General features: G+C 41.6%; 1 protein-coding gene across 4 annotated transcripts in view; it reads right to left on the bottom strand.

The window, feature by feature from the left end:
- Positions 1-4,045: 4,045 nt before the first annotated feature.
- The window catches only part of LOC125023896 (leucine-rich repeat and fibronectin type-III domain-containing protein 2), a 135,721-nt gene continuing 113,838 nt past the window's right edge, over positions 4,046-25,928 (bottom strand). For all 4 annotated transcript variants that reach the window (XM_047611458.1, XM_047611460.1, XM_047611461.1 and 1 more), the window contains 2 exons: positions 11,633-13,029; positions 4,046-8,190 (listed from right to left, as the gene is read on the bottom strand). In XM_047611458.1, the coding sequence (XP_047467414.1) occupies positions 7,194-8,190; positions 11,633-13,008 (2,373 nt within the window). In that variant the 5' untranslated portion in view covers positions 13,009-13,029 and the 3' untranslated portion in view covers positions 4,046-7,193. The remainder of the gene's footprint in view (positions 8,191-11,632; positions 13,030-25,928) is intronic.

Genomic DNA, 25,928 nt, shown 5'->3' with positions numbered 1-25,928 from the left:
AATGACAGTTAACGCAATAATGCGGTGATGTGATTGCATTTCCAAGCCATCCACAGGAGCGTTTTTATTGCAGTCTCACGCATTATTACTCAATCCAGCAGGTATCACTTAATTGCTTGTCACAGGGAGGGAGGGAGGGAGGGAGGAGAAAGGGTGACATCGCATGAGACGCTTATTAAGAGTGAGTGAGAGGGTAGGAGACGAGAGACGAGACAAAATAACACCTGGCAGCCTCAAATTCTCCTTTTCTCCAGCCACGCAATTTTGTCTCGGCAATAACTGAACATCCGCACTGAGTTAGCGTTTCCCTCAGACGCTACGGATTATTGACAGACAAATACAGGATCCACGTGAAGACGGGGATTGAGGCAGCAGAGTCAGATGATAGATGCAGTTTGCGTTCAGAGAGCTCTGTGTGACGCACGCGCGCTCTCACGTGGAATACGCGAGCTCTCGCCCCGCGCAAGCGTTTTTGCGTGACCTCAAGCGCGGCACGCTTCGCCTCCATGAAAAGGCAAAACAGACTGCTGCGGCCCGTGTTCAGGCATAAAAGCTGATGGATAGACCCACCAGGGGGCTGCCAGCGTGCAAAAGCTGCATTAAAGAAATTGTAGGGAGGGGATAAAAAGAAAAGAAACTTCAGAAAAACCGAAAGGGGTTGGCGGCCTGCAAAATAAAACTTTGGTTGTAGTTTTTGGAATAAAACACTGACGGTGAAGGTCAGAGATGAAAGAGGAGCGAGATAATTAGTGCGAGCCTTCCCTGTGGGCAGCGGAGTCAAAAAGCAGCGATACAACAAATCTACGCGGCTCCTCAGCATGCATCAAACATGAGGTTAACGCCGTATTTATTTGCATTTTTTTTTTCCTCCATGCCAGCAGAATATCGAACCACTAATTCCACTGAAGGATAGCACTGAACCACCAGATGCCGGCACACATGAGAGAGGTACGGCGTTCCTGGAGACTCTTCCTGTAAACCCACGGGGCGTTTTGTCTTGTCTCCATTTTTCAGTCACGCCAGCGGCATCATCAAAGGATGGCATTGGCCCGAATGATGAAGACTTTTCATGGTCGAATGAAATTTTAATAGTGTCCACTGCACCAGCAAAATCCCCCGTACTTAAAGCAGGACTCAGACTTTAAGGGATTTTGCAAGCCCATTTCGACTCGGGTTGCATCACGCACACGTCAGGAGAAACGTGACATGTATTCTTCCCTCTGATCTCAAACTTGCACACTTTACAGGATTCGAAAATGATACTGCAACACACACTGCGGGGTATAAGCTAGCCCCATTATCAGCTAACGTTAGCCTAGGGGGCTAGAATATGATTGCCCTGACAACACCATCAGCTGCTACATGGAGTCTCTTACTCTTACTGTTTTATTGTCAAAATCCTGATGTAATCACACAGATCTGAAAACCTGAAACATGTTTGATTTAAATTAGAGGAGGCTGGCAAAAACCTTGTGTTGCCAGATAATTGAAGTTGAACCTTGATACAGATCTTGAACTGACAGATTGAAAAGATTCAGAAATTCCAACAATGTGAACCCAGCGTTCGCATTTTGCAGAAATTAGCATGCTAACACAAATGGGTGCTAAACCGAGGGCTTTTGTGAACCTTACATTTGGTTCTTTTGATCAAGATCACATGGGGAAAAAAATGCATTTTCACTTTGGGTTCCCACTGACGTGAAAAAAATCACACAGACTAACTCCAGGTTTTGCTGGTTTACACTCGTTCATCTGTGTTCTTTACCGTCACAGAAAGCTCACCAAGAAATAAACTTTTTTATTTTTATTTTTTTTACTAGCATCAGTAGCCTGCGGTTTAAAGACAGCGGCTTTGAGGAAAAGACAGGAGGAAGCAGAGCTTAAGATGTTGAGGTTTTCTCCAGGCGTGACCGGGATGGATAGGAACAGGATAAGAGGGACAGCTCATGTGAGATGTTTTGGAGATAAAATCAGAGAGGGCCAGGTTGGTCAAAGGAAGCTAGAGGAAGACCAAAAAGGAGGTTTAAGGATGTACTGAAGGAGGACATGAAGGTAGTTGGTGTGAGGCAGATGATAGGGTGAGATGGAAGCAGACGATTCGCTGCGGTGATCCCTGAAGGGAACACTCGAAAAGAAGATCAGCAGCCTATTCACGTTGTGAATAATGACTGAATGAAGTTTTGGAGATAAGGTGAATAAAAAGGTGTTTTGCACAGAGGTACTCTGGTGTGGCGTTGCTCTTTTTTAATGGACATAATCCACAGAGGACACAAGCACAAGAGATGGCAGTTTAACCTGCTGCTGACGTTCATGAGTAGCTGATGGATGTGTTGGTAGTGATGTGCGCTAATACACATCTACTGACACAAATGCAAATGCTGTGTTCAATGTCTTTTAAACCACAAACACACCCATACCAGCCTCCATGTAGAAACTAACTGATTAAGATCTCAGTCTAGGTGACTGGCTTGAATGCCAATTTTTTTTCAGAGCCTAAATGAGCCCAATTCGTTTTAACTTAACAGGAGACAACACTGTAAACGGATCAACCGCATGTAAACGGATCAATGGCGTAAATGAGCATCCTGAGACGAACTGAAAGAGAAGCAGCACAGCTGCATATGGCATGTTTGATGTTATTCCCATGCAGAGGTGCAAAAATGTGGCACCGGAAAATTGAAATGTATCCAAACAGCTGCAGCACCTGATTAATCCCCGTACACTGACAAGTGAAGCAGCAGAGAACACGTGTGAAACCTCACGTCTGGAGACAGCAGGTCCGACAGTGGCTCTGTGTGTACAGAATGCGCACAGGGTCGGAGAGCAGCTTCATCTTTCATCACTCATCCAGCCGCTAATCTTTAAAAGAACCACTTTGCCGGATGGACCCGGCGAAAATAGTTTGCGGCGCGTGGTGAATCAATCACTTCCCTCCTATAGGTGACATGAAAAGTAAGACACTGCTGCTTTTTACGGTGTGAACACTTTCACTTTGACGTAAGGAACTGTTGTAGCAGTGATGATGGGATCTTCGCACCATCTGAATTGCGAGGCTCTGCCCGTATGTGGGCCAGTGGGTGTTGAGGAAACCTGTTTTTTCCCCCCCCGTCTTACAGCTTTCCTCTTGTGGGTTGAATGCACAGCTGCAGTTCCAAAAATTTCTTCTCTTCAATATTCCAAATTCAGCAGCAGAAAACATGTTGTTCTTTTGTATTATTATTATTTCCAGAAGCTGTGTGACACTTTGTTTTAGTTAGTGACACTTTATGCTAACCAGGTAGCCTGCAGGGAGGGTTCTTGTTCATCTTAAGTCCTAATAAAGAACATTTTTTTTTGTTGTTTACTGTGACAGACAGAAAACAAAGTGGGTTTGACTGACTCCTGTTAAATAGTATGAGCATTGTCAGCTTTGTCAAAGGTCTTATTTTTGTTTCCTTTGCCGCTAATCAAACAACCTGACACGATCTCACCTGATGTCAGAAATAAAACTATGAATACGTGATTAGTGTGAGTCACGGAGTTCACTTACCTTCTGACAAACTGCTGTCTCAAAGCAAACATTTGCATATTTTATCATGCATCACGACGATGGACCGCTCCTCTGTTCAACCACCAGCGGTCATGCTCCTCTTGAGCCTTCAGCAGGTGCGTATCGCCGTCTTATCATGCAACGCTTGCCCCTTGTGGAGATTATATTTACTCTGTGCTGCCGTAAGCACCTTTCCTGACAGATTATATGAATTAAAGCCTTATTATGAGCTCTGGCTAGGAGCTGCATGTACCGGTGATTTGTAATAAGGGCAGTGCTGAGGTGAGTCAGCAGCCACTGGCCTGATTACAGCAGCTGGACCTCAGGAGGAAAACCCTTGGCTCATCTGCTGTAAACAAAGACAGCATGAGAGGAAGGACACTCCATTAGCCTCCGTGCACCGTGTGCGCAGGCGACACTTCGAAGGATCAGATCCAAAACTATTACAGTAACATAAATTATAAAAGCGCTTAATGTTACAAGAAGACAAAACACAGAAGAGCCACTTTGGTTCATAGGAATTCATCAATATTTTATATCATTTTGTAGCAAAATCTTTTAACACAGAAACATTATTTTTTTTTTGTCTTGTTTTTGTGAGGATCATGACTACGTCGAGTCACGTACACACGTAAATTTATATTCTTAGTTAGCAGAGTGTACGGGGATGTTACATGATGTCACGAGTAGAGACAGCAAGTCAAAGGGCCGCTTTAAACTGATGACTGAACCAGATATTTACCCATGAGCCTCTTCTGGAGTCAGGTCAGGCAGCTGGTTTTGGTTTTGGAGAAGTGAGATTGTGCAGGACAGTGTGTTGAAAGGATAAAGCCTTGGAGTGAAACATTTTCTTAGAGCGTTTCCTTTGACGAATGTGTAATCAGCTGCCAGGAACAGGCACAAAACAAACTATTTTATTGTATATTTTGGAGTTCAAGTGGTGAGTTTGTGAAAAAGTTGTCAATTTCCAGAGGAAATGTTGGAGGAACTGTTCAGTTCAAACTTTAAAGGACACTCATCTTTCTTTCCACTTTCAAGTGGAAAGAGAGTGAAAGAAACTTGAGTGGTCCTAGTTCTGAATTGATATAAGTTATGAATTAAGTCAAAATGAGATCCTAAACATGGACAATGACACTGAGGAAGTTTATATAGTGACATCACTGTCTTCTAACAAGAAACTGTTTATTATGATTTTTTCTTATTAGAAAGAATTACCCTGAAATAAAACACATTTATCTTGTTTGTGGCCCTGTCTGTGGATTTATACAGCACGCTGTAATTATTATTATTGTATTATTGTGTATCTGCTGTAGCTGCAGCTGTACGTATTCTTTTAACTTATTATTTGTCTTTGTTGGCAGTATTCTGGTATCAAACTGTCACAAACTAATGTTTTAGCCAAGAGTGTACTGGGTTAGAAATATATATATTTTTAATTATAATAACTGTCTCCAAGAATATCAGAATTACAGTGGGTAATGCTCTAATATCCAGACTCTTGTCATGCGTGTCGCACCGTCCTCAGGGCGTCCAGATACATGTGAGGTTGCTGATGATTAATATTTTCTTTTTGGTGCCATTCATAAATCAGATCATTTAAGAGCAGACCTGGATAACGGGATGTCAACAAAAGTGGCATTTTTGTCGACTACCTTAAACAAATGACTGTAATTAGTGACTTCTGGGCTGATTAGTTTGGGTTTCATTCTATGAAAAGTGACAGTAGGATAATAGTCCATTAGTCTGAGTCTGTGCTCTCCAGTCATTTGCAAAGAGGACAAATAAAACCAAGACTGTCTACATGAAGAAACACCATTAAAGGTGGGTTAGAAAATATCTGTTTTAGTCATTCGGGTGACCCAACCCTTTAAGAAAAACCAGTCCTCCACTTCCCTTCAGTAACACATATAATCCCATTTCAGTAAGCCAACTAACAATGACCAAGTTGGTACACAACAGTAAAGCACCTTCTCACTGTTTGCTTCACATGAAAATAAAAGTACTACTGCACAATTTTCCCCCCTTTACATTCTCACCCAGTTATTGTACAAAAAAAAATGCCAATATACATAACAGTACACCTACTGCAGGGAAGAAAACAATAGTAAAAATAGATGACCATTCGACATCTTGAAATGCAGCAGAGACTCACAGAATATCAAGAAAGGCATTGAAATGTAGGGATGTTGCAGTCGACCGTAGGCAGTAATTGAAGTAGTGACTAGTTCAACATATCTTACTGCAATGTACAGCCCTGTATGAGAGAGAACTAAAGAATAAAATGGTTCTCAGATAAATTTGTTTTGAATAATACATAAACCAACAAAAGGTCCTGTATCATGCAATGTGGTGAAATGGCTGCTGGCCCATAATTACTTCCTATTTTTCCTTTTTTTTTTTTCTCTCCCAGTGTAAAGTCAGCTCTTAAGCAGTGTGATGACATTTGCCAGGCTAATATAATAAATAACAAATTTCTCCGTTTAAGTGGGGTAAATGTGCAAATGTCGTATTGTTCGTGCAGCCTGAACAGTATCACAGCCCAAAGACACACCCTGCTGTGCTTTGAGCAAATGATTAAGTGGGCTTGATGGATTTTAAACACCATTTAGTCTACTGTAACATCTCCTGATGGCATCTGAAACCGTACCCTGAGGGGAACACTCTGTTGACATTACCGGCCCTTTCGCCTATGGGGACCACTGTCACCAGCGCTAACCAATGGGGAGAGAATCAAAGCATTCTCAAGGACATTTTGTCAGAGCAGGATTGTAACCTGAGCTGGAAACGTACCGGCTTTGAAGCATTTGCCAACAAGCAAAGAACTTTGCGTTTGGAGCTTGAACATTTATTATATTTCCATTTGCTTTCATATATAAATAACCTCATATGATACATTAACCTGAGGTAGAAGTATCAGACTGGCTTGTTGTGGTTCACTGATAACTAGACCATAGGACTACTTCTGTAAATTAAGCATGTCGTTGATTTGGGATTGAAAGAAATATGACTGAAAGCACATGAGATGGATGTATTAGAGGTGGTAGCTTCCCTTGTGTGTTTTTGACCGTTGTCGATGACTACAACCTCATTCCAGAGCTGCGCCTGCTGATGAATCACTTTTAAATAATAAATAGTAAAAATGATAGAAAAAAAACAGATGAAAGTAAAAATGACTTTCTTAATTTTCTACTAGGTCTTCTGGTCCTTCTTTCTACTTTTGCAGTTGTCCCATTTCATGCCGAGGGTCCACGACATTGTGATCCAGTTCACCAAAGCTGAGGCAAATCCTCTTGGCATTTGGTCCTTTTGATGATAGTAAATCCACTTTGAATTCCTTACCTTTCTTTCCCATTTTTTCTCAGAGATACTTCCATGTATCCTGTGGATTGGGAGTTTTTTTTCCCATATGGGTCAAGTTGTTTCAAAATGGAACATTTCTGAAATACAGTCAACACTGTCAGAGTTCAGAGAAATCATGGCCAGGAATCCATTGATTTGAGGGTCTTTTCTCACATGATCACTTTTAACAGTATTCACATGGGTGAAATTCATGCAGTACCCAAAGGCAGCTTCCCTTTGGAACAGCACTCCCTCTACATTCAAGCCCCTTTAGTTTCTCATATAGATTTATTGTTTTGCCATGAATCTCTCACACGACCCCAACTCAAACTGTGCTCTCCATCACCCATTCGGAGCTCTCAAAAGTGGGCTTCTCATCCTCACTGTCATCGTACTGCAGCAGCATGCCGTTGACGGACAGGCTGCGCTTAGTCCAGATGTTACTGATCCTGCGAGGATAGTTGCTGCGGCTCTGTGCAGCCCCTACATGACCCATGTCAAACGAGTGGCTCCTCTTGGGCTTACTCTCTTGTGGTAGCCCCAGGATGCGTCCCAGCATGGTTGTGGACTCGGCCCTCCCGAGCAGTGGTTCTTTATCAGTGGGTGGTGCCACAGCCACTGTCTTCATACCAGTGGAAGTGGTGCTGGGGGTTGAAGTCCCTTGGTGGTCCCTCCCCACCCCTCGCAGCTCCAGTGAGGTGAAGGCCCCTAAAAGGTGGTCCAGGTTTGGCCGTGCTTTGGCACCATGCCCATGCCTCCTGAACTTGCTGCTTGGCATGGTGCTGCATTCACTGTCCTGCACGCTGTAGCGGTCTCCAGCACCAGCACCTCTTCCAGTTTGACTGTCCAGGGAGTTAGATGAAGAGGATGAAGAAGAGAGACTGCTCTGGAGGGATCCACATTTGAACTCTACCATCTCTTCTCGCATGACAACCACCGTGGACTTGACTTGCGGAGGGGCGCCGTTGAATCTGTTGAGTCCACCATTGGTCTGAGAGTAGGTGTTACTCACGGCGGGCAATTTATTGGTCTGAATCCCACTGGTCACCTTATAGCGGACCATGAGGATGATGATGAACACCAGCAACGTGGCCACGATGATGCCACCAATGACCAAGATCATGGTGCCACCCATGAAGCCGCTGTGAAGCGACTGGCACTGTGGGTAGTCCTCGCTGGTGATGAACTGGACACACCCGACAATGTTGGTGGCAGTGAGGGTGGTGGCAGTGTCATCCCAGATGGCCAAAACACACAGGTCATACTGCATCCCTGGGACAAGGTTTGTGACCACGAAGGCCCTGTTAGTCATGGGAATCATCCTGAAAACAGAAGTAGAACAAAATGCCATTATTTCCACGGGTGTTCAAGACCAGGCTAGAGAAATGCAGAGTTGAAAACAGCACTGAATTAGCTTTTTATGTTAGGTCGGATAAAAATTATAAATGCTAAGTAGCTATTAATATGCACAGAGTCATTCTGAAAAAAACAAATCAAAGGATTTTCCATTTATAGTAATGGCATAAGTACTGAATAGCTACTTTTCAAATATTGTTTTGGCTAAACGCAATCTCATGTACATTCCATTTAACATGCATTATGTTGTTTCAGCTCAGTCTGTTATTAGTCCAGATGTTCAAATGTGACTGATTAACTACGCCCCAGTGCTTTCAACTTGAAAATTAAAAGTCAATTCTGCACTGAGCTGTTTGTCCAAGAAGAATGGCCAATCAATGCGATGCTGAGAGAACATCCACCCAAACATATCCATCTGGAATGTAGATTGCACTCAACTAATTAAGTAATTCTTCTTTGCCCATCTGTTGAAAGTCAATATTTTAGTGTACTGCGCATGACTTGCCAATCTTGTACACATATTTAGGTTTCACCGTGCAGAACATGCAGCTCTTTGATTAATGTAATTGGTCCTGTTGCTGTTAAGCACAGAGCTTGGGTGGCCATACACTTATCAAAACCTCATAATAGTGGCTTTGTAAACTGTTTGTTGTTTTTTTAAGTGGTAAAATCAATGTTAGCATTTGTTGACATGTAAGCACGGGGTGCTCTCTAGCATTTGGCCCTTACTGACTGCAGCCTTAAACCTAGACCAGACCTTTTGTGTGAAGGAATTTAGCTGTATTTACAGGAGTTGCATACAAAGCCCCACTGAGGACTAATGCCTTTGTGTTTGGTCAGGGTGGTTTTCTGACTTTTTTCACTTAGTAGTTTCCTAATCAGAAATTAGTCAGAAACTTGACTTATACCCAAGTAAGGCTGGGCTAATGCAACTAATTTGAAGATAGGAATTACGTGTTGCGAAAGAAATATGACATGAGTATAGGAGCATTAGTGCTCACCACATTTAACACATACTGACATACTGACTTGACATAATCAAAATAAAGCCAGACAAATTTAAAATGAACGCAACCGTGTTGGAAGCGACAGCAGAAACAGCCATTAACATGTAGGTATGTGATATTTCATTATCTTCAGAAGAAAAATTGGACACTTGTGTATGAAACACATTAGTTTTCCTACCACAGACAGGTGATCAATGTAAAAAAACAGATCTTAGATAATTGTCTAATAGACTATAGCTTATGTCAATATCCTAAAGCAATACAAATCTGTGATTATACTGAAGCACAAAAACATCACTGTATAACATCTCGGTGTAAAGGGGCCCTTGAAGATTCAGTCAAGCTTATAGAGCTATCTATAAATAGATTACTCAGTCATTCCTCCTTTGTTGGCTTTGTGTTCTCCTATAGTACATGCATCCAAGGCTTTGATCACTCTGAACTGCCTCCACCACAGAGCCCAGACACCACTGGGGCTGCAGTTCATTATTCATCCTTAATTGCCTTTTTCCATAACCAGGAAGACGCTGGGTTTTCTCACGTGTTTCGAGGGAACTCATGCAATATCTCCCCTGCACCACATGGCTCTGATTGATTTTTAATCATGCCATGGCTTGGGTGCACGCAGTAGGAAACCATGGAACTAGATCTGCATCTAGTTGGCGGCCACAGTTTTTCATGTGTGAGCACTGAAGTCATATTAAGTGTTGATTCGAAGGCAGTAGCAGGCCTGTCTTTTCCTTCCAGCTCCTTATTTTTCCTCTGGTGTGCACAAGAACTGGTAATTTTTATACTATATTAACTACATACAATGGCAAATTATGGAATAAATAATATAATTGGTACGGCAATTCAGATAACAAGTACAATTTGAAAGTAGGAACTCTACTGGCTACCAGTAGCACGGAAACAAGATTAAAGATCAACATGACCATCAGAACTGCTATATTGAGGATATGAAAGCTATTAACCAAATGAGAAAGTGTGCATGCCTCAAACTAGCACAAAAAATATACATGCTGTTTTTATTGTTCGTGATAAACAACAACACGAGGAATGCGATTAAAATAATCGCTTTTCAGGGAAACAGTTTTGCTTCTGTGAATCAATGAATGAGGGTAAGATGTTGTTTATAAAGCTCACATTAGTGTTATTGTTGCAATTTTGTTGGAATTAGAGAGCATTCATGAGGCCATTTACTAGAAACATGCATGAGTCATCCAATGTTTCTGTCACTGGGCAGAAAAAAAAAGGTTTGTAAAATTAATATTGTTCTCTTTTATCTGGCATGGAAAGCTGGCACAGGGTGTGCAGGCAAGGAAATCAGATAAACAGCTTATTATTGAATTTGGAGGGGTGGCGAGCTGCATTAGCGGTGTTTGGACAAAGTAATATCATTTTTCAATACCGAGTACAGTTCTAATCTCAGATTCCTATCTAATAATCAGCCCTTTCCCTTTCCGTAATTCCACTTTCCATATGTCCGTTAACCTTCGTCAGATTTCTCTTTTGCTGGAATAAATAGTCCAGGTTAATCGCGTGGAGTCTTTAGCACAGGATAAATCACTGGATATGGTAAAGGATTTTAAGCTAGGTTGTCAGTGTTTAAGAATGAGCTCACAAAACTGCTGGAAACGCTATCCATGCCACTGATCTTCATGCTATTGTGATGCCATAAATATGCTCTTTATCATACTATGGGAAAGGATGGAGGGATCCATCCAGGCAATACGAAGCATGAATAAGTGAATAATAATGACATGTAAGGCAAAAGCTGGAATTCAAGAGCTGTCAAATAGACCTATCCCGCCTATCCCAGAGTTATATGCAAGACTCATGAGCAAAATGGATCTGATTGATAGTTCTTGTCTTTTAATACCCCCAAACTGATTTAATGCTAAATATCAAAGGCTGTTTTCCTACCAATTATCTTGGTTGAATGTAGCTGCTTTCAATGTCTCATTTGACACAGGAAATTGATTTCACAGAGCTCAAAGATCTCTAGCTACAGCATCCAAGCTTACACTTTGTGGACTTGAGCAGCTTAAGAGGGATACATTAAAACGAGGGCCTATAATCCCTTTTTCTTCTTGGTTTTCTAATTAATGGTTCGGGGCAAGGATTTCACTTTGGGGTTTCGCTATCCCTACAAATGTCAAAGCAGCTGCATTGCCAATTGTCAGTTTATGGAAAAATTATCGAAATAAAAAAATGTGAAATTTGGATGCTGATCTTCAAGCAACAATTCTAAGAAACTGACTGCTGGAATTACTCATCCAGCTAACCATTAGCAACTAAAGACACCGAGGTGCAGATATTCTGGAGCTAAAGATTATACCTCAACTTAATTTGCCACTTTTGATCAGAAATTATGTAATTGAGTTCCATTAACGATTCTTACCTGTAAATAAGGACTTCATCCTCTGAGCAATTGTACTGAAGCTGATACATTTTAACCTTTGGAGCTGATTTGCTAACAGTCCACTTGATAAGAGCAGAGACAGAAGTCACTTCAGATACAGACACCACCTTCTCTGGTGGTGGTTTGGGCTCCCCTTTACTGATCTTGGTAGAGCTTGTTATGTCTGAAAGTCCAGACTTTGGCTGGGTGGTACGATTTGTACCATTACTCAGATGGGGGAGTTGAATGATTGATAGCTCAATGGAGGCTGTAGATTCCCCAGCAGCATTAGCAGCTATGCACGTAAAGGTACCATAGTCCTTGGAGGTGGTGATGGTTATGTCCAGGGTGCCGTTTTCGTATACAGTCGCTCGAGAGGAGTTGCTGATCAAACGGTCATCCGGAGCGACCCAATGTACAGTTGGCATTGGATCACCAACAGCTTTGCATCGCAAGCTAGCTGTTTGGCCCTCCAGCACTAGCAACTTATGTGTATGTTGCGTTATCAAAGGCGGCTCACAGACGAACTCCTCCTCACGAACCGACCAAAAGTAGCGTCCCTTTAGACTGGTTGGAGACGCGCAGGTCTCCATGTCATCCTCACGTTCCAGCCTTCGTAACCAAAGCACTTCACAGTTACAGTGCAACGGGTTTCCACCGAAGCTTAGAGACAGTGGAGGGGCGTAAGGGGTGCTCATTATCACACTGCTCTGGGAGCGTGCAAAGATGGGGTCTGGAGGGAGCTTCTGGAGACGATTGGAGGTGAGGTCTAAGCGAGCCAATTTTTCCAGATCCGTAAAAGTCCCCTCAGCAATGAAGGCGATGAGGTTATGATCCAGACTCATCTGATGGAGGTTGACCATCTTCCGTATGGCTTCCCAAGGCACACCACGCAAGTTGTTATATGATAAATCCAGATCCTCCAGTGTCAGTAACAAGTCATCAAAGGCTGAATCAGAGATACTGCTCAACTGATTATTGTTGAGGATCAGGTGCTGCAGGTTGATCAGTCCTCTGAGGTCATCAGGTCCTAGTTCAGTCAAACGGTTAGTATCCAGGTGCAGGGATCTCAAGGTCTCTAGGTCAATGAAAGAGAACGGCTGGATGCCGCTTATGGTGTTGCGGGACAAAGTGAGATCCACCAGACCTGTCATGTTCGCAAAGTCCTGAGTGGTGATCTTGAGGATAAAGTTCCCACCCAATCGGAGCTCGACAGTTCGCCGGTCGATGTCCGGTGGCACGAAGAGCAGGCCTTTGGAGGGGCACAGAGTCCCCAGTGACTCTGACAGGTTCTGGCAGACACAGTATTTGGGACATGCATGGACCATCGTTACTGCAGTTCCCAGAAGTAGGAGGCTGATGACCACTTTGTCCATGTTAGTTCATACAAAGGGAACCTGAAAAAAACAAGATAAAACAAACATCAGATTAAAGCTGATATAAGCAGTTTTACACTTGAACAACCCTGCATTATTCTGTGCAACCAGTACAGTAGAGCACAATGTTCAATTTCAGCATAAATGCACCCATTGATCCAGCTCAAATATAAGTCCACCATGATCCCATATGGTTAAAAACCGCTAACGTGATGAACTTGTCTTGAAGACATTTCACATTAATATTCTCCATGTGCATATACTTTGCAATGCAAAGAAGGTGTGATTCTCACACTGTCTGAATGAAGCTCAGGATTAGACCGCACTAAGAAGTTATTTTTAATGACGCACGCGCTTATAAGCTGTTACAGATATACTGTCATACATGTACTGGAAAGTGGTTCACGTGCAGGGCAGGTGCATGTACTTACAATAATCAATGATTGTGTTCACTCAGTTTGTCACGTGAAAGAGGGTTAGAGTACCTAGTTTTTTTTGTTTGTTTTTTTTTTGTAGAAAAATATTGCGCAAGGTGTTCGACTAGCCAACCATGAGGAAATCTCATCACACCTGACTGACTCCTTCAAATGGATGGCCACACTTGTCTTCAGTCAGTGAGCTCTTAATTTCCCCAGATACTTTTATCATTGATTCTTAATGCCTTCAAAAATCTAGAAATTAATTTCAGCCTTTCTTTTTTATTATTATATTTTCACACAAGCAAAAAACACCTTGCAGTGTGCATGGGTTCTCCTCAGATCTATGCAGACTCCAAGGAACAGTGGGGAGGGAGAGTTGTAATGTTTTTTTATATTAACTACATGTTAGTGCTATCATTCATTGTTGTGAAGAAGTGTAAGTCTTTGACTACCCTGCGACACCCCTTAATGTGTAGACTAGCTTTTCAATAACTCATAATTACAAGAGGCAATAGAGAGAGTATGAGTAACCCTTCTCGTTTCTGGATCCAGTTTGTAATTATATCAAGGAGTGCTGCTGCATCAGGGTTGTGCATTACGCATAATTACAATGAACTAGCTGTCAGGGAGGGAGACGGGGATTCATCAACTCTTAAGAAATTAATAAATAATAAAGGGAAACATTGATATTTCCAACATGCCGATCTGAATTCATGATAGGACCAATGTTATAGACAGCTGACAGTGCCATGCCACTATTTAAGCATTTGATAGCCAAAATAAATGCAACACCAATGATAAAAAACAAAACCCAATATATTGTAATTAATGTAAACAAGTTAACAAGGCCTACAACAAGCTTGTACAACACTGTGGCAGTCGATATACGTATATAAGAATGTGTTGTAGCCGACTGAAAACTGACTAAATAATATCAGGTTAACAGAAAGGTCTACTTAATGATTGCTACCTTGGGCCAAATTCACCACCATACATATTTCTCAAGCTCCGAAAATAATATGCAATGCTGCATCACATACATACGACGGCTAGACCTTCTCTCAGCTGACATGTTGGAGTCATTACACTGGGATATAATCAGCAGAGAACTCTGTGAAAAAGATTTTTTTTTTTTTCGGCAAATACTTGCAGACTGGATGCATACCGCTCTGATCCTCCCAGCACTCAGAAGCTAATCCCCACAAGGCCTTGTGGAGGGAGCTGTCAACGATGACAGACAGTTTCTCTCATGGACTCATTTTAATGGATGGCATCTAAAAACTCTACATGAAAAGCCTGGCAAACCCAAAGAAGCTGCCTTTTTTTTATTCTCCTTAGATCTTCCTTTCTGCTGAAAAGGGACAGTTGTGGTAGGTAAGCATTTTCCAAATCTGCAGAAATTGAAGTCGTGATGGCTGGAGGCAATTGAAAAGTTCAGTATTATTTTCAGTCTAGTAAAGTTAGCCATTAAAAGCACGTGTCATTTACGGGGAACGTCGCGGCGGGCAGAGGAAAGCAAGCTGACGAGAGGCAGAGGTGACCTTTCGGAGATGGAAGGGGGTTCAGTCACAAAGAGATGAGAACACTGGACAGTGTCTGAGGTCCATATCCACTTACACATGGCCTTTACCGAGTCTGCACCACCAGCGACACTTCAGAGTAGGGGATAAAATGCTCTCTGAAATACCAACAGGCACACACTGTATACATTACTGGCACTGACAGAGAGAAGTGAATAGTGGTCACTATTATTCATTTGGTATTCTCTGTTACATGAACCTGTAAAATGTAGTGATAGCTGAGTGGTGAACAGTAAAGCTTGGTTTATACTCCTGTGACAGGTCTACGCAGATCTTACACCACACGGGACTACGCCATTGAAAGCATCCGCCTGTTGTGTCCGTATTGTTCTGTGAGTACATCACTTAAAGTCTAGGCGGAGACCAGTCAGTTGTGCTGAGTATCACTTTGTACTTCACACACATAGAGAGAAATCTGAGTGGACGGGGTGTATAGACTAAAAATTAAGCACGACGTTAGGTTTGCAGCTGTCAGAATTTCGACGAGTGATGGTCGCATGAGCAAATGTTAGCAGGTACGGCTGACTCTGTGGCTCCAAAGGTAGAGGGGGTTGTCCTTGATCCACAGACGTAGCGGTTTCATGTACCTGTCTTTGAGCAAGACAATAAAACTCGGGTTGTGCTGGTTGTTTGTGACAGTGTGCGGTTGCGTGAGTGAATGGGGAGACGTGTCACTGTGACTGTGAAGCGCTCTGAGTATCAATAAGGTTGAAAATTGCTATATAAATACAAGACTATTTACGTGCACGCTTCATGAGCAGAGGGAGGTTGATAAAGACACACGGCTCAGAGCAGAACTGTGACACAACCCTCACTAATGCACCACGTTATATAATGTTACACTATTATTTGGCATTACCAAATACATAATGTCCTACTCAGGACTGAATAACCACTCTTTGGACTAATGTCCAGGTACTTTCAAAGGTACTAAAGACACAACAAACTGACAGGAAAGAAATATTAATGCCGACTCGACGGCTGCCCGTCACCTTTGTCGGGACAAAAACACACAGCAGAGACTCCAGTGACCCCAACAGCCAGCTGGCACGAAATGTTCTTCAAACCAGCAGGTCGCATTCGGGAATTCATCATTCAAAAAACTGGAACGGCCACTAATAGCTAGGGAAGCTAAGAAGGGCTACAAACAATTGTACAGAACTCTTGAATCACGCCGGCATTGTGTGCCAGATGACATTTGTGTATTTGAATGTACACATGAGACGAAGCAAAGATGTTATTTTAACTCGCGTCACATGCATTTTTCATCTTGTGCGCCATTTCTCTAAGATGACCAGCTGACGTGGTCGTGGCCTTAATAAAAGTTCAAGGTAGAAGCTCATTTACTTCCCGTCATCGAAAGCAAACAGGTAGCTCCACTCGCACTCACAGGATGCGCCGTCGTTGCTTCGGTTAATGTAAAAACATCCTTCGACAGTGGAGGAGAAAATGGCTCATTATGTATTTAGGACAGCCAATATAAAAGCTTATAAGAACTGGCCACCGGCTAAAAAGCTTGAAGTGATAACAGCGTCGGTCAGCGCTGACATCAACAAAATAACAGCAGAAAAAAAAAGAGTAAACAAGCTTGTATTTCTTGCTCACATCTATTGATCATTACTTTTAAGTAGTCTCAGACAAACCGTTCTATAAATCCAGATTTTACCCCTCGATTCTTTTCCCACACACAAATATGTATCTTAGAAACAGTAGGGTTTTATTGGAGATTTGAGTTGAAGGTCATCTCTTTTCTCTGTATGTGTAGTTATGAGTCTCATAACTACACATACAGAGTCACAGACTGTCTGATCCTTTTTATCCCTGAGAGCTGTATGGAATAATATCACGCCACTTTTAGATCCACACAGTCGACACATGCAGTCTCTACACATTCTATCCAATCACATATTATGGACATACACACTGACACAGAGAAATTCTATATGACATTGATCAAATTATGTTCATCCATTTCCTGAAAAGCGACGTGTATTTATGGAACTCAGTTCCTGTCAGTAGAAACAAAGCAGGCAGACATCTGACGACTGATGGACATTGATTGGCCAAGTGTACTGCATGTCACTGTCTGTAATGTGATGACTTAGCCAAGTCTGCGCGCTTTGAAGACGAGGTGCTAGACCCCATGTCTGATAAGAAATGAAGGCCACGTGCATGAGATATGTTACAGAGAACGAGTAGCAGTGGTTATGTGTTGACCTCTAGGTAACTACTGTATGACTAAGGAGAGGTTCCATGGTGTAATGGTTAACACTGCGCTCTGAATCCATCAATATGAGCTGGAACCTAATGTTTTCCCCTCTAGAGTTCATCTTAAAATACCATAATCAGATAATTGACTATCTGTCCATGACATTAGCTTAACCTAGATTGAAACACTGAAAGAGGCAGTTCGGTTTCATAACATTTAAACATATGTGTATTCACAGGGTAATGGCTATTTTCTGGATGCACATTTAGTTCATGTGAGTACTACGAGGCTGCCATGCTTTCTTCAGATACTATTTTTTGAAGTCAGGTCGACACAATTTAACTGAGCTGAACTAATTCTAATCCAAACACAAATTTGTCCTTAACTGCTCCATTTTCTGGCATCAAGGAGCAACTTGTAACCGCTGACATCTGTTTCTAACCGTGACTTCTTTACAAGCATGAACACATTTTACATCCTGCCACGGAAGTTTCAGTTGCTTGAAACCACGCTGTACATTTTCTTTTTTTTTTCTTTCTTTTTTTTTTTTTAAACGGGAGATTGCGCTGAGCCGCAGATGCTACGGTAATGGATATTTAGAACAGAGGCTAGCCTGTCTAGCTAGTGATGTCAGCTCTCTGCAGGAAGTTAAGAGTTAGCCTACTGACAAAAACATTCAGGCACACAACGGAGAGATATTGAGGTTGTCATAAACAAGCTGTGTTTTGTGAGAGGGAGTTTGTTGTACAGGGGTAACCTTCACGTGAACATGTCTGCCCAGCTGCGTTGCCATCTGTTGGCAGAGAAAATCCAAATCTACACAGGTAGTGGCGGCCCTGAGGGAGAGGACAGTCACTGTGATGTCGTCTTCTTTTGGCCCAGTCCAAGGCTTTTTTTGTGGACATGCTATGTCGTACACACCTGTGCTTCTTATTGTGTTTAGTCCTCAATCAATGACACAAACGCCTTTCATCTATTTATTGTGGAAAATCAAAAAACACGCCACTCCTAGCTGAAAGCCTCCACTCAGTTGTCAGCCGTGTTCAGCTGTCCTCCAGTACACTGTCTCCTTTATCAACATGGAGGGAGTGCAGCGCAGACAGAGCCGGACTCAGCAGCAGCACATGTTCCTCTTTCTTCTGCTACGCTTTGATAAAACATGTCGAGGGATGACAGCTCGGTAAACCAGCGTACGCCGCGTACAATCCACTGATGTCATGTTACATCATTTGCGGTTGCTGATGCCCAGAAAGTTGTGACAACCGCTTTCTCTCTCCCTCTCTCCCATTTGCTATCCACCGGCACGTATAAAGGTGCGTCGATGCAAAATGACTGACGTAGATGTTCTTTTTCTCTCTCTCTCTCTCTCTCTCTCTCTCTCTCTTCATGTGATTCGCCTACAGTGAGGCATTTTGGATTTTTTGTGAAATTAACTGAAAGGTAAATGGAAGTGGGAAATTGTTTGTGGGGTTTAGAAGCCTGAATCTTGCCAATGTGGAAGAATGTGGAGATTATCAGAGTGGAAAATGGAGGCAGCGCATGGTGTCTGAAACCTCCTCTGGATGACAACCAAAGTAATCATTGTGTTCAGTCAAAAAAAAAAAAAAAAAAAAAGGAAGCCATGCACGCGAGCGGCTCTGTCTGCTGGATGTAAACAAAATTACCTGAATGGCTCCACCTTTCTAGAACAGTGACAGCCACCTACTGAGGATTACACCAACCAGCTGTGAACCTGTCTTTCCGCTATCTGTCCTTACAGGCGTCTCGTGTGCGAGATACAAGCAGACCTTTGTCAGGCTTAAGCCTACAGCATAGCACTGCACAAGTCAGAGCAAACTAAGGACCGGCTACAGTATATGTAGGGAAGATGTCTTTAAACCTTGAGCAATTATTCTTCTTTCTCACTTTCTCTCAGTCTCTTTATTAGACTTTGTTCAACTAAATCAATAATGTAACATATATATCTGAAAGAGTCCTGCAAACTCGCAGCTGTAATTTTCGGAGTAATTTAAATGAAAAATTTGAACTGTTGCTGTGAGTCGGAGTCTGTGAGTCTTTAGGGCTGCTCTAAATATCAGATCGCACATTACCCCCGCAACGCTGTCTATGCCAGGGGTTTTGAAAAGAAACAGTGAGGTGCTGGCGCCATAATCCTGAATTGGCTAGTAGCATATTCGCTACTCTGACTGGATTACTATGATTTTGAAGAAAATGTAAAAATGTAATGGTCCCAGAGTGAAAGGGAGTCGCTGGGCTTACGATTACTTTGATCAGATTTGAGGACATTTTTACATCACAATGGAATCTGAAACTGTGATATCCTTGGAATATGTGAGGTTGAATGGGAAAAATAAATAAATAAATAAAATGCGTGTGTGTTCAGTAAGCTTTTTGATTGGTGACCTTTTCGAAGTACAATAATTATCGTATAGAACACACGTTTTCCTTTCACTTCACTTCAGCATCTTTGTCTTGTGTCTCTCTAACAAGTTACATTGTCAAGTTGTGTGCGCTGGAGAAAGGTCGAGCCACGCTATTCTTCGTGCAGCCTGTATTTTAGATTTAGAGTTTCCATGTCAACATCTTTAACATCCTTAACATTTGCATAGTGTGAAGGTGCACGTAAAAGTTGTGTGTGATAATGTAACTTCCACTTGGTTTATCTTTGAGCGCTCATGTTTCCATCCATAAAGCACATACAGTAGGTGTTCCTCTAACAAGCCGCCATGGTGGGGATAAAAGGTCAGACGTATTAGCAGACATCCGAAAACAAACCTGCGTGGTCACATCCGCGGCAGTTAATCAAACTGCACTTCACACACCCTGCTTGGGATATTGATAAAAAAAACCTTCTCTTGTTTAATAATGAATGCCAGCAGCACAAGAGGCGGCTGTATGAACAACAGTGAACTGCAACAAATTGGAATTGTTCTTTAAAAGGGTAAAAAATAATTCTGACCTAATTAACCTTCAGTAAATTAAACTGTGTCCATTCATCTCTTTTGTTTTGCTTGGCATTACATTTTCTTCAATTATCTTTTTTTTTTTTTTTCGTGCTGAAATTCCAAAATAATGTTATGGAAATCCAGTGTTAAAGCTACAGAACTGGACTGGTTGATGCTGGGGGCTTTCAGATGAGAAAGAGGTAAAAAAAATAAATAAATAAATAAAAAATAAAAAAATGCAGTTTTGCGAGTTGGTGAAATCTTAATTGCAACGTAAGGAGGTTCGTCATGATTGGTTTTCAACGTCTTTAAGGCTTGATTCAGGCTTAATTCATATTCAGCACCAAATGTGCCAATGGAAGTAAAGCTGAATCATCTCTGGAGGGCGGGCTGCGCTGAGGAGTGGGAATATTCTGCTGCGGCGACGTGCAAGAAGCATGATTAAGATCCTACTTTGACAGGGCTTTATTTTCTTTTCAACCAGCGTAATGATGTTGGCTGCTCAAAACATCTGGAGGTTGTCGCAAGGTGACACGCATTCGATGTTGCTCCTCTTACATGGACCAGTTTGGTTTGAAATCGCCATTGGTTGTTGGCATTTCATACTTATACGCGTGAGTTTTTGCATGTTTTGATCATCTAGCAGCTGTGGCAACAAACTGGCTGTACATGGTTGGAACAGATCGGATCCCTACTCCAACCACTACTCCCTCAGAGAAACAAAGTTTTTAGCTGTTGTCCTCATGTTGCGACACTTTGGAGCTTTCATTTTGCAATTGCAACCAACAATTGAATGGTAAACAAGAAAACTACCAACTGGACAAAATGTGCATCCTGCCCACTGCCATGGATCTCTAGTGGGCCCTCCAAAATCCCAACTTCACTAAGCGTAAACTGACTACTGTCAATAATGGACCTTGCATCTAATGTAAATTTTTGTTAAATCTTCAATGCTTTATGCATTACACTCACATTGCCTACCTACACTCCCTGATCAAGTTATGTTCATTCATGAGCACAGATTGGTAATGAGTATATTCGGGCACCATTATTTCCCTGGATCTCCACCCCCAAACAACTTAAGTCTGCAGCACACTTGAGACCCCCCTGAGAACCTAATTCAGCAAAGACAAATACCTTTTGTGAGTTTTTGTTCGCTTTTCCATCTCATCTGAAGAATGGTGAGGAAAACAACAATTAGCCTGAGCTAACAATAACTCCCACCTGAGACTTGGCTTCGTTTTGGAGATTTTATTTATTTATTTATTAATTTTTTTGCACAATAATCTGCTTCTTGTGCTCTGTCTTTTTTGCACAAACTACCTCACTGTGTACATTTTCTAATCTTAGCAATTATATTTTATTACCAACTTTAATTCCCATTCCACACCGTATATACAGTACAGAATGTCCCTATATTTCTATTTTCCTCAGTGTGCTGTTATTTTTTTTGTATATTATATTTGTATATTTCAAAATTCGATCCAATAGACGATATGATACAATTAATTCAATACGATTCGATAGGTTTACATAATTTTCTGAAAGATTTTAAAGGGACCGTGTGATTTTTCCATTGACTTGAATTAATTGAACTGAAAACTGAAAGCATTAATTACGTAATATATGGCTTTGACTGGACAGAGTCTACAGCTTGGAAATGCTGGACAAAATGAATCAAAGATGTGATGAGACAATTAGTTTCATTTATTGAAACAGTGCAAACTGTAGCTTACAAGCCTTTGAACAGTAAATACAGTGCATGAACAATGGAGAGTTAAAAAGTGCAACAAGTGGCCTATCAGTTTCATATGTAACATTAACTGCTAACGTAAGTTTTGTGTCTGAACTGTAGCTACATAAACAGAACACAGCGTTGGTCAGATGGAGTTGTTTTGTCCATAAAATGTTAGTTAGTTATAAATAAAATATATATGATGTATATCCCTCAGCAGACAAGAAAACACCATACGATGACACGATCCATGCTAATCTTATTTTATTTGAATTTTCTAGTGTTTTTGTTTCTTGAGTGTTTCCTTTTATGTGCAACGGAGCTACGTTGACAAAGTAATTTCCCTCGTGGATAATTAAAGTCTAAGTGTTATAACATACTCTTCCTGTAACTACATCTTGTTTTATTTTTATTCATTATATCATAAACTCTATTGCGTTATTATTATAAAACACATCGTTATCGCCGTTTTTATTCAATCCGTTTTGACAAATGCCGACAAGCCTTTCAATGGCGCTGCACATTATCTGCATTTTTAATTTAAGCAATCTATATTGTATCATAAATGTATGTATGACATTTACAATAAACCGATCAGATTGAAAATCGTTGAAAATTCAGTGAGTTATGATTTTAATCGTTGATAGACCTCTGCCTCCGTTCACTAATAGTCAGTAGACACGGCTTCCCACTGAACAAGATGGCGGCCATGTCGACGCACCGTTCCAAGGTACAGAGACGGCATCTAAGTCTTATATCTATGGGCTTTAGGCGCATAACTGTGAACGCATAGCGTATAGCTGTGAACGCGATGAAGCCCCGCTATCCTGTGCCGGTTCTTTGCTTGAATGTCCTCGCGCTGACAACGTAAACATGAAGAGGAAGATGTCGGCGTGTGTGAAGAGTATCTAGACGGGTGACTTGCTAGAAATGCTCTACAGTGACACTAGCGGCTGGATGACCTAATTGCTCTTCCCGCAATGCGAACGGGGGGAAAATGGGCAGCTTGCGGAGTGCCAGACGGAACACGGGGGATTTGAATGGGACTTAATGTTTCAATACTCGCGGCTAAAAAGTCGATACATTCTGGCAAACAAAATATCGATATATATCGCGGAATTGATAAAATCGCCCAGGCCTAATAAACAATGTGTTACATCTTAAGTTTTAGTGGTTTTAGTGGTGGTAGTGATTACCCACAAACTTTTTGCTCCTACTTCAAATATTTACTTGCAATCAACAATATTCACACCCTTTTGGGTTTCAAACCTCTTTTTCTTTTGGTGGCGGAGGTTTTAAACCAATGAACAGTTCAAATTTAGGTCGGCAGTGAAGCAGTGAGCCAGTTCTGCTCACTGCTTCAGCATCTAGGTTCCAAAAGCTGTTCCTTAAAAGGTGCCATAGTTTTCTTGAGGGTCTTTGAGGGGCTAAATTACTAAATGACCCCATCATTCTGTTAATTAGAGTGGCTGCAGATGTTCTGATGTGTAACCTTTATACAGAATAAAACAAGAGAAAATGTAGGAATGAGTCAGTTTGTTGTGCACTTATAGGCAGCTCCCACACAAATCAGTTTAAAGCTGTCCTGACATATATTTCCAGTGGTGGATATGCTTCTATATCCATCACATAACCCCCTCTCATATCTCTTTAGGCAAGTCCCAGATTGTGCTCTGTATCAGACATAAATGGATAATTGACAAGTCATTGCCTTCTCTTCATGCTTTTGGTCCTTTTATCCAGCCCCGAAAAAAAGAACGAAAAAGCTCACTTGTGTCTCTTATTCATTTAATATTTAGTTGGCTCCCTGCCTGCACATCACACCGTTCCTGACTTTTGGCCAGATACTCTGAACCTTTCAAGCGTGAGATGGAGCAAAAGGGTAAGATGCACTGGGCAAGGGTTGTGTGTGTGTGTGTGTGTTATCTCTGTACATGTTCTCATGTGTGATTGCATGTCCACAAAGAAAATCGGATTCTGAAGATTCTGAATTCAAAGAGCCCTCAGGATGAGAGATGGATAACAATCCCTAAAATGTATTTGGTAGGTGATAATATATTTTATGATTACACTGAGAATGAATTCAAGGCCAATGCTTGAAAAAATAAAAATACAAAGCTTGAATATTTTTATCATGTATTTTTTTCTGCTTTCCATTGGTTTGACTGGAGCTAATGCTATATATAAAATGTTTTAAACATCTAACCAAGTTGTAGGAGTTTAACAAGATTGCAGATGAGTCTTAGAAATTCTATAAAAAGTAAAGCTTCCTCTCAAAATTGGGAAGTTTTTCCTACTTTTCCTACTTTTCAGATTAATAAAACCCCCAACATCAACAATACATACATATATATGATGAGCTTATAAAATCCTGTAGAATGTTAGGAATTGAGATGTTGACGTCCATTGAAGTGGTCAACGCAGCTATAGGGCAGCAAGTGACACAGCTAGCCAGACTGGTATTTCTCTTAATAATACATGATGCCACAATAAATCGCTGTCCAATGGTGACCCACATTCCTTACATATGAGGCCTGTCATGGAGATCGTTAGCGTTATTGAGCAGTTAGGCAGGCTTCACTATTTCCCCAGAGGTGCATTTGGAGTTAATTGCCCAATGACAAATAATGTTAGTCCCGATATCCCCCGCACCCCTCCACAACTCTAGGTCAGACTAAAAATGGAGCTAGTGGAAACAGGGGAGATATATTCATTAAGAAGGGGCATGCATGCTATTTGACAAAGTAAGCCGAGGAGACAAATTAATACACAAATGTGGCAGTGTTTGTCCACTGAGGTAAGCAATTAATTCCTGGAAAGAGATTTTTACTGTGATAAACTGCAGCCTGTGGCTCCGATTATCTGCTCACAATCAGCACCTGAAGCTCTGAGCCTGTTCCAGGGACTTCATCTTGCCAGAAGACGAGGCGTAATCTGGAAGATCTAAACTCCACACTCTTCAAGGGCACCATCAAAGTGTGTGCCTTTGTAATAGTAAACTTTAGCCATCCGTTGCCTCACTTGTGAGATACACAGTGCCTTTACATGCAGAGCTTAATCGAGCTATGCTCAAAATTCGACTTTCTGACTACAGTCCCAGTTTCTATCGGCTCCGTTTACCTTCTTCTTCTGCGACCGGCTTTCTTGGATGTTTTTGTTCCGGAGTCACTTGCCAGCGCAGTCGTTGTGGAGCATGCGTACACGCATTATCCGATTGAAAACTGCTATTCACCGTTTACATGCCGGAGAAAATCGAATTCCAATCGCATTATCTTGGTCTCTTAATCGGATAATGAGAACTATGATTTTAAATTTTAATCGGAGTAATGTGTTTGCATGCACTTAAAGTACTCCTGTTATAGTCCAATAAAGGCAATAATTTATTTATTTTTTTCACATGCATGCAAACGCACCTATTATGTGATAAACAGGGCATTCTTAAATCAGCCTATCCCAGCTGTCATCGGGCGAGAGGCGGGGAACACCCTGGACAGGTCGTCAGTCTATCACAGAGCTAACACAGAGACAAACAACCATTCACACTCACACTCACAGCTAGGGTCAATTTAAAGTCACCAATTAACCTAACAAGCGTGTCTTTGGAGGTGGGGGGAAGCCGGAGTACCCGGAGAAACCCACGCAGACACAGGGAGAACATACAAACTCCATCCAGGAAGGTGAGCTGGACTCGAACCCGGACTTTCTTGTTACTCCCCCAACATCAGTTACATTTTAGCAGCCTAAAAGCTAAATGTTCTCAGGAATTATTGGAAACTAACACTGAAACACACACACACACACTTTAGGAGCAACTCAAAAACATGAAGAACAGTACAAGGTGTTGACCTGGCCTCTAAATTCACTACATCTCAACCTGATCAAGTATCTGTCTCCAGTCAATATTAGGAAGGTGGTCATAATGTTACGCCTGATGGGTGTATGTAATCCGTGGACTATATATATTAACTAAACATCACAGGGTGAAACGACAAACTGGAAATAACATGAATATTTTTGCCTTTTAAATGTAAT

The sequence above is a fragment of the Mugil cephalus genome, chromosome 17 (assembly GCF_022458985.1).
Source record: "Mugil cephalus isolate CIBA_MC_2020 chromosome 17, CIBA_Mcephalus_1.1, whole genome shotgun sequence".
Classification (NCBI taxonomy): domain Eukaryota; kingdom Metazoa; phylum Chordata; class Actinopteri; order Mugiliformes; family Mugilidae; genus Mugil; species Mugil cephalus.
The sequence above is the reverse complement of the archived record's forward strand: the minus strand, read 5'-3'. Positions and strand labels throughout refer to the sequence as shown.